This window comes from Taudactylus pleione, unplaced genomic scaffold, assembly GCF_031769625.1.
Source record: "Taudactylus pleione unplaced genomic scaffold, aTauple2 ptg000685l, whole genome shotgun sequence".
Classification (NCBI taxonomy): Eukaryota; Metazoa; Chordata; class Amphibia; order Anura; family Myobatrachidae; genus Taudactylus; species Taudactylus pleione.
Window position 1 is genome coordinate 4,289,981 of NW_028285087.1, and position 10,020 is coordinate 4,300,000.

Genomic DNA, 10,020 nt, shown 5'->3' on the forward strand with positions numbered 1-10,020 from the left:
TGTGTCACACTAGTGCTCTGCTTATACAATTGTAGTTTACACATAAAATACATATTTGGTGAAAAACACAGAGAGATGTCGGAGAGCTAAAGCAATATATTTAGCAAAAGTCGGAGACGAGCATTGAGAAACCTTACATTTATCTTAGAATGGAAAAGAAAAACATTCAAAGAAAAAAATGAGGGTTGAGTAAACAGCTGAGTTTTCACTACGTTGTCAGGCGCTTTTTAAATGTGATAAGACCTACTGGTGGTCAAACTTACCCACTGCCTGGTAGTAAGCTTGGAAGCCCGGGTACAGGATGGTGGTGCCATTTTCCTCATTAGAGAAATCTGAGTGAAATTCAATCTTCATTAGGTTTCCTCGAGAGACAAAATGGCGACGTCCCGGGTGGGAGCTGGACTTCACAGGACCACAGAATGGGCCCATTTTCCTCTTGTCAGCCCACACCTGGCACACAGTATAATAATAGAGGGAGTGGGCATTGGGTATAAATTATTGTATCATCACACAAAATAAAAAGGATTATTGGGGACAGAAGATCACCATTTGGCTAATTGTACCCACTTTCCCCAATTTCCGGTGACAGACCCAGGTTAATACTTGTAAATATATACATATTTTTTTTTTTAAATCCCCCAAATATTATTATAATCATATGATAGCCTGCAGTGGTAAGCATGGTAAAAAGTGATGGGAGGTGGGGTGCAGGATGGGCGGGGGAGGGTGAATATACTATTATAGAGAGGAGACTTGATATGTGTTACTAAAGAGGTAATTAGGGTAGAAACATAGGTGATTGGGAGGTGGGGTGCTACAGGGGCGGAAGAGGGGGAATCTGTCCTCAGAGGATGTGCTACTACAGAGATGAGTGATAGCGCCCTAGGGGGGTAACATGTCACTACAGAGAGATATGATGGTAATGTGCTACTACAGAGGTGGGTGATACGGGGATAATATGTCACTACAGAAGTAAGAGAGGCCAAACGTGTTGCAGAAGAACATAACTAGCTCCCTATGGGACGTGACCACAGCCAATAAATGTGAATGCCACATTCCTGCAGGTGTTGTGGTGCACGCCATTGCTTTCTGGCGGTACCTGCACATATTTCTCCAAGGTTCCAGGTTAGGTATCTATGGCACAGATGTACATGGCCCTCAGGAAAGTGTCCCTGACATAACATACTACACGTGCTCAATATCGTCACATAGTCATAGCTACATCCGTCCCATGGTTCCAGGTCAGGTATCTATGGCACAGATGTACATGGTCCTCAGGAAAGTGTCCCTGACATAACATACTACACGTGCTCAATACCATCACATAGTCATAGCTACATACGTCCCATGGTTCCAGGTCAGGTATCTATGGCACAGATGTACATGGCCCTCAGGAAAGTGTCCCTGACATAACATACTACACATGCCCAGTACCGTCACATAGTCATAGCTACATCCGTCCCATGGTTCCAGGTCAGGTATCTTTACCACAGATGTACATGGTCCTCAGGAAAGTGTCCCTGACATAACATACTACACATGCCCAGTACCGTCACATAGTCATAGCTACATCCGTCCCATGGTTCCAGGTCAGGTATCTTTACCACAGATGTACATGGTCCTCAGGAAAGTGTCCCGGACATAACATAATACACGTGCTCAGTACCGTCACATAGTCATAGTTACATCCGTCCGATGGTTCCAGGTCAGGTATCTATGGCACAGATGTACATGGCCCTCAGGAAAGTGTCCCTGACATAACATACTACACATGCCCGGTGCCGTCACATAGTCATAGCTACATCCGTCCCATGATTCCAGGTCAGGAATCTATGGCACAGATGTACGTGGCCCTCAGAAAAGATTCCCTGACATAACATACTACACTTGCCCAGTACCGTCACATAGTCATAGCTACATCCATCCCATGGTTCCAGGTCAGGTATCTATGGCACAGATGTACATGGTCCTCAGGAAAGTGCCTCTGACATAACATACTACACATGCCCAGTACCGTCACATAGTCATAGCTACATCCGTCCCATGATTCCAGGTCAGGAATCTATGGCACAGATGTACGTGGCCCTCAGGAAAGTGTCCCTGACATAACATACTACACATGACCAGTACCATCACATAGTCATAGCTACATCCATCCCATGGTTCCAGGTCAGGTATCTATGGCACAGATGTACATGGTCCTCAGGAAAGTGTCCCTGACATAACATACTACACATGCCCAGTACCATCACATAGTCATAGCTACATCCATCCGATGGTTCCAGGTCAAACACCAGGAATTTCAGAGACACATGGTATCCTTCGGGGACAGCAATGTTCCAGGTGCTGTGGTTGTTGTTTGGGTACGTTTTGGGGAAATTAGGGGATGTGATGATTCCATATTGTGGTATTTTGCGTGTAGAACACGTCACAGTTCCAAAAAGCAGAAGAACCAAAAAAAACCTGCAGAATAAAACAATAATATTTAACATTTACTCCAGAGACGGTATAGAAGATTGCAGCTACTATCTTTTATATAAACTCCTTGATCTTCCATGTGGATCTACAGTGCAAAGCTTAACAGGCCCTGGCGACTATTGCAGCATATGTCTTTAGGTCTCAGTACACTGCACCCGATCGCCTCCTAGAGGTCATATCTGGAATGTTCTATAACTACATCTAGTCTGAGGAACAGCTGCTGAGAGCTTCCATCTGATGTCTCACTACAAAATATACATCACTAGCATTGCAGATCATTGCTTCCTGCAGAGCCCAATAACATTCATTAATACCAGCAGAGCTATGCAACCTGTTCATCCCAAATAAGCATTGCACCTCAAAAATACCATCTAAGCATGTATCGCAGAGTATTGCATCTCATCCACCTCAAGCTGGCCACACACATGGCGATCTGCACACGATCAGCCGATGTGTACGATTTGTGTACGATTTCTCTTGAAGATCTCCCCGGCAGCTCTGCACACGATCTGCACACAATTTGGTGTCCAATCTTCATACGATCTCTCCTGCATCCAGACTTTCACAGTGCACGGCAGATCTGAAGATGCGATGTGCGACCAGCGGGGACACGCATTGTGATTGTGAGTGGGGACTCAGGATTTACTCTCAATTTGGCATATTTTACATGATCTGTCGTTCCAATGTGTCGGAATCGGCCAGATCGGGTAAAATATCGCTATGTGTGTGGCCAGCATCAGCATTTGCATCTTATCTAATGCAGCAAAGCATTGCATTCTTTCATTTCTGTAGATCCCATTAGATCATAGAATCTTTTTTCACCAACCCAGCAAACCAATGCATCCCATCCATTCCAGCAGAGCATTACACCTCATCCATTCCATCAGATTAGTGGTTCTCATTCCATTCCAGAGGATCCATCACACCAGTGCATTATCCCTCATCTCATGCTCTCCAGGATAATTTCATTTTACCAATCCAGGCAGAACTCTGCATCTCATCCACCCAGGCAGACCATTGCATCGTACCCATCTAACACTGTATCTCACCCATCCAGGCAGAATGCTGCATCTCATCCATCCAAGAAAAACACTTCATCTCATCCATCTGGGCAGAACGCTGCATCTCATCCATCCAAGAAGAATGCTGCTGTATCTCGTCTATCCAAGAAGAACACTGTATCTCATCTATCCAAGAAGAACGCTGTATCTCATCCATCCAAGAAGAACACTGTATCTCATCATCCAAGAAGAATGCTGTATCTCATCATCCAAGAAGAACGCTGTATCTCATCCATCCAAGAAGAACGCTGTATCTCATCCATCCAAGAACGCTGTATCTCATCATCCAAGCAAAACGCTGTATCTCATCCATCCAAGAAGAATGCTGTATCTCATCCATCCAAGAACGCTGTATCTCATCATCCAAGCAGAACGCTGTATCTCATCCATCCAAGAAAAATGCTGTATCTCATCCATCCAAGAAGAACGATGTATCTTATCTATCCAAGAAGAGCGCTATATCTCATCCATCTAAGAATGCTGTATCTCATCTATCCAAGAAGAACGCTGTATCTCATCTATGCAAAAAGAATGCTGTATCTCATCTATCCAAGAAGAACGCTGTATCTCATCTATCCAAGAAGAACGCTGCTGTATCTCATTTATCCAAGAAGAACGCTGTATCTCGTCTATCCAAGAAGAACGCTGTATCTCATCCATCTAAGAAGAATGCTGTATCTCATCATCCAAGAAGAATGCTGTATCTCATCATCCAAGAAGAACGCTGTATCTCATCATCCAAGAAGAATGCTGTATCTCATCCATCCAAGAAGAACGCTGTATCTCATCCATCCAAGAAGAACGCTGTATCTCATCCATCCAAGAACACTGTATCTCATCATCCAAGCAGAACGCTGTATCTCATCCATCCAAGCAGAACGCTGTATCTCATCCATCCAAGAAGAACGATGTATCTTATCTATCCAAGAAGAGCGCTGTATCTCATCCATCTAAGAACGCTGTATCTCACCTATCCAAGAAGAACGCTGTATCTTATCTATCCAAGAAGAGCGCTGTATCTCATCCATCTAAGAACGCTGTATCTCATCTATCCAAGAACGCTGTATCTCATCTATGCAAGAAGAATGCTGTATCTCATCCATCTAAGAACGCTGTATCTCATCTATCCAAGAAGAACGCTGTATCTCATCTATGCAAGAAGAATGCTGTATCTCATCTATCCAAGAAGAACGCTGTATCTCATCTATCCAAGAAGAACGCTGCTGTATCTCATCTATCCAAGAAGAACGCTGTATCTCGTCTATCCAAGGAGAACGCTGTATCTCATCCATCCAAGAAGAACGCTGTATCTCATCATCCAAGCAGAACGCTGTATCTCATCCATCCAAGAAGAATGCCGTATCTCATCCATCCAAGAAGAATGCTATATTTCATCGCTCCAAGAAGAATGCTGTATCTCATCCATCCAAGAAGAACGCTGTATCTCATCCATCTAAGAACGCTGTATCTCACCTATCCAAGAAGAACGCTGTATCTTATCTATCCAAGAAGAGCGCTGTATCTCATCCATCTAAGAACGCTGTATCTCACCTATCCAAGAAGAACGCTGTATCTTATCTATCCAAGAAGAGCGCTGTATCTCATCCATCTAAGAACGCTGTATCTCATCTATCCAAGAAGAACGCTGTATCTCATCTATGCAAGAAGAATGCTGTATCTCATCTATCCAAGAAGAACGCTGTATCTCATCTATCCAAGAAGAACGCTGCTGTATCTCATCTATCCAAGAAGAACGCTGTATCTCGTCTATCCAAGGAGAACGCTGTATCTCATCCATCCAAGAAGAACGCTGTATCTCATCATCCAAGCAGAATGCTGTATCTCATCCATCCAAGAAGAATGCCGTATCTCATCCATCCAAGAAGAATGCTATATTTCATCGCTCCAAGAAGAATGCTGTATCTCATCCATCCAAGAAGAACGCTGTATCTCATCCATCTAAGAACGCTGTATCTCACCTATCCAAGAAGAACGCTGTATCTTATCTATCCAAGAAGAGCGCTGTATCTCATCCATCTAAGAACGCTGTATCTCACCTATCCAAGCAGAACGCTGTATCTTATCTATCCAAGAAGAGCGCTGTATCTCATCCATCTAAGAACGCTGTATCTCATCTATCCAAGAAGAACGCTGTATCTCATCTATGCAAGAAGAATGCTGTATCTCATCTATCCAAGAAGAACGCTGTATCTCATCTATCCAAGAAGAACGCTGCTGTATCTCATCTATCCAAGAAGAACGCTGTATCTCGTCTATCCAAGGAGAACGCTGTATCTCATCCATCCAAGAAGAACGCTGTATCTCATCATCCAAGCAGAACGCTGTATCTCATCCATCCAAGAAGAATGCCGTATCTCATCCATCCAAGAAGAATGCTATATTTCATCGCTCCAAGAAGAATGCTGTATCTCATCCATCCAAGAAGAACGCTGTATCTCATCTATCCAAGAAGAACGCTGTATCTCATCCATCCAAGAAGAACGCTGTATCTCATCCATCCAAGAAGAACGCTGTATCTCACCTAACCAGGCAGACAGCTGCACCTTACCCATCCAGGCAAAGCATAGCATCTCCTCGATTCAGGCAGAACACTGCATTTCATCCATCTAGGCAAAACACTGCATCTCACCCATTCTGAAAGAGCATTGCATCTAATCCATCCAGACAGAGCACTGCAACTCACCTATCCAGGCTAAATGCTGTATCTTATCCATCCAGACAGAATGCTGCATCTCACTCATCTAGGCAGAATGCTTCATTTTACCCATCCAGACAGAGCATTGCATCTCATCCATCCAGGCATAACACTGCATCTCACCCGTCCTGAGAGAGCATTGCATCACCCATCCAGGCTAAGTGCTGTATCTTATCCATCCAGGCAGAATGCTGCATCTCCTCCATCAAGGCTGATCATTGCATCTCACCCATCCAGGCTAAGTGCTGTATCTTATCCATTCAGGTAGAACGCTGCATCTCACCCATCCAGGCATAACACTGCATCTCACCCATCCTGAGAGAGCATTGCATCTCACCCATCCAGGATAAATGCTGTATCTTATCCATCCAGGCAGAATGCTGCATCTCCTCCATCAAGGCAGAGCATTGCATCTCACCCATCCAGGCAGAACACTCAATCCATCCCTCCATCCAGGTAGAACGCTGCATCTCTTCCATCCAGGCAGAGCATTGCATCTCATCCATCCAGTCTAAACACTGCATCTCATCCATCCAAGACCAAATGCTGCACCTCACCCATCCAGGCAAAGAGCTGTATCTTACCCATCCAGGCAGAGCATTGCATCTCATCCATCCAGGCAGAGCACTGCATCTCATCCATCCAGGCTAAACACTGCATGTCATCCATCCATGCAGAGCATTGCATCTCATCTCACATATCTAGGCAGAGCATTGCATCTCACCAATCCAAGCAGAGTACAGCATTTTACCTGGGTTCAGTATATTATGTCTGCATTAATCATGTCAGCATTCACCATGTTGACGCTGCTGAAATATTGACACAGTCAGAATGTTGACACTGTGTTTAAGTTAAGTCTATCCCTAACCACTAAGCCTAATGCTAATGTCGACATTTTGACAACATCAACTTTTCATATGTTCTCATTCCATCTATGTCAACATTTTCCAGGTGTTGACATTTATGATTTTGACATTTTAAGCATGCCGACATCATAAATGTCGACATTCTGGTGTCCACTGTCAGTGTCAACATACTGAATGCACACCTCTCTTCCTTCAATGCATAACAGAACACTAACTCATACAACTAGGCAGAGCATTGCATCTCATCCATCCAGGCAGATCCTTACATCTCATCCATCCAGGCAGATCCTTACATCTCATCCATCCAGGCAGATCCTTACATCTCATCCATCCAGGCAGATCCTTACATCTCATCCATCCAGGCAGATCATTACATCTCATCCATCCAGACAGATCCTTACATCTCATCCATCCAGGCAGATCATTACATCTTATCCATCCAGGCAGAGCATTGCATCTCATCCATCCAAACAGAACATTGCATCTCACCCATCTAAGAAGAGCATAGCCCTATGCATTGCATCTAGGCAGATCATTACATCTTATCCATCTAGAGCATTGCCCTAGGCATTGCATCTAGGCAGATCGTTACATCTTATCCATCTAGGCAGAGCATTGTATCTCATTCATCCAGGCAGAGAGCATTACATCTCATCCATCCAGGCAGAGAGCATTACATCTCATCCATCCAGGCAGAGCATTGCATCTCACCCATCTAAGAAGAGCATTGCTTCTCATCCATGTAGGCAGATCATTTCATCTCATCCATCTAGGCAGAGCATTGTATTCCATTCATCCAAACAGAACATTGCATCTCACCCATCTAAGAAGAGCATTGCCCTAGGCATTGCATCTAGGCAGATCATTACATCTTATCCATCTAGAGCATTGCCCTAGGCATTGCATCTAGGCAGATCGTTACATCTTATCCATCTAGGCAGAGCATTGTATCTCATTCATCCAGGCAGAGAGCATTACATCTCATCCATCCAGGCAGAGCATTGCATCTCACCCATCTAAGAAGAGCATTGCTTCTCATCCATGCAGGCAGATCATTTCATCTCATCCATCTAGGCAGAGCATTGTATCTCATTCATCCAGGCAGAGAGCATTACATCTCATCCATCCAGGCAGAGCATTGCATCTCATTCATCTCAGCACAGTTGTATCCCCTTAAATTGTTACTACTTACATTATATGTTCTCTAACTCTGTGCATGTTATATCCCCAAATCTGAAAGTTTCAGCTGCAAACAGTGTTTCAGACAGGTGGGAGGAGAACAGGAGGAGATTACAGGGGGGCACAATAGTAAAGTCCACAATGTATTATGTGTCTGGTCTGTGCTGCCCTCTGCTGTATGAATGTAGAAAGGCAAGTGTGCAGTACACAGGTCTATGACTATAGTAGAAAGGGCAAAGGCTATTGTAGAGATTTGGGTTGTGTATGATTAGAATAGTGCTTACCTCTTTTCTTTTCTTTTAAATTTTCTATAAAGCTCATATGTATTCTATGTATGTATAAACTCAAGTGCCCTGACTGACTGACTGACTAACTCACGGACTCATTAATGCCCAGCCCAAACTCCTGAACCTAGAAACCTGTAATTGGAGGAGTATATGCCTTCCATGGCGTAGGCACTCACTAAGCAGGGAGCACTCACTAAGCAGGGAGTTTTTTTTAATTCGACTCTTAAAGAGCTGAACAGGGGTAAAATGTTTCCTCTCGATCTAGGTGATTGGGTGACAAAGCAACAGGTCCGGTGCTGCCCCCCCTCCCTTTTACATCCCAGCATACGCTGCCGTGTGCTGGCCTGCACTGGGAGACTGCCCGCCCCCAGAGCTGCAAAAATTAAATTATTTTCCCATAAGGGTCGTAGCCACAACTCCCGTGATTAGGCCACGCACCCTTCATCCGGGCCCGGCACGGCTCTTGGCGCCCCTGAGTACTGAGGGGAGCTTGAGCTGATGACATTGAGGTGTTCCTCAAGGCGTCATATCTGTGGCCCCTCTTCTGGAAACTTTCTCAGGAAGAACATGAGGGTCGACTAGACGGGCGCTGTCTCCACTGGGCAATTCTTCAAACTCTTACTCAAAATAGGGGACGAAGAGAATCCCAAGTCCGTGGGAAAGATGCGTCTGTGTGCCTAGAGCAAGGCTGGGTGAGGGTGACTGGTTGGGCTCTCTGCCCACTGTGCTCTCATTTATAGGAAACCGTCTGTTTTCCCAAATTTCATCCAAAGCTTACGAAATCCTGGACATTTGCCAACTTTTTTGTTTTCTTTTCACTGTTCTATAACCCGGCGCCATTTCACCAAAAGGTTAAACCACTATCTGCAAATGGGCGATTCAAAGTCCAAAACATAACAAGAATTTCTCCCTTTAGCCTCCTGATAGGACGGTCTCAGAGATGCACATGGGATGTGGGATGGAGACTGACTGATTAGGCTGCAGGTTTCTCCCCTTCTCTCAGCCTGTCCCAGTTATATACAGTCTGCTGTGTGCTGAGATTGGGGCTTCACAATGGATCGGAGGTGAGAGATCCCAGCTTTTATCCCTCACATGCACAATGCACACTATGGGGGAGAGGTATCAAACGTTGTGATAGACAACTTCTCCACTTTCTCTCTATAAGGTTTAATACATCTCCCCTTGCCTCCCATAGAGCTAGCAATCCAGCAACTGAGTAGACAGATCCATGCTCATAGCCATTTGTGTGCTTTCGAAAGTTGAAATGAACTTTATAATGATAATGAATTATTGGATATGGATTCATTCCTTGCAATCTTATTGAAGCATACTGTATTTAATGTCAGCCTATGGAAATAACATGTACAGATGTGTCCTCACTAACCTCTCCTCTAATCACGTCAAATAGTCCCATTTGGTGCACCAGGAAAAAT

The 10,020-nt window shown here is 44.5% G+C and overlaps 2 protein-coding genes across 3 annotated transcripts in view; one reads left to right on the top strand and one right to left on the bottom strand.

Annotated features, from left to right (window-relative positions):
• The window catches only part of C1R (complement C1r), a 33,378-nt gene extending 24,995 nt beyond the window's left edge, over positions 1-8,383 (bottom strand). The window contains exons 1-3 of one of the 2 annotated variants that reach the window (XM_088456072.1): positions 8,314-8,383; positions 2,247-2,463; positions 264-450 (exon numbers count right to left, since the gene is read on the bottom strand). In XM_088456072.1, the coding sequence (XP_088312198.1) occupies positions 264-450; positions 2,247-2,463; positions 8,314-8,339 (430 nt within the window). In that variant the 5' untranslated portion in view covers positions 8,340-8,383. Of the gene's footprint in view, positions 1-263; positions 451-2,246; positions 2,464-8,313 lie in introns of those variants that run through there. The other variant, XM_088456073.1, reaches the window with a different exon arrangement.
• A 1,257-nt stretch (positions 8,384-9,640) lies between these two features.
• Positions 9,641-10,020, top strand: part of LOC148477875 (complement C1s subcomponent-like) — a 36,589-nt gene continuing 36,209 nt past the window's right edge. Inside the window, exon 1 of the mRNA XM_088456083.1 lies at positions 9,641-9,651. Within this exon, the coding sequence (XP_088312209.1) occupies positions 9,641-9,651 (11 nt within the window). The remainder of the gene's footprint in view (positions 9,652-10,020) is intronic.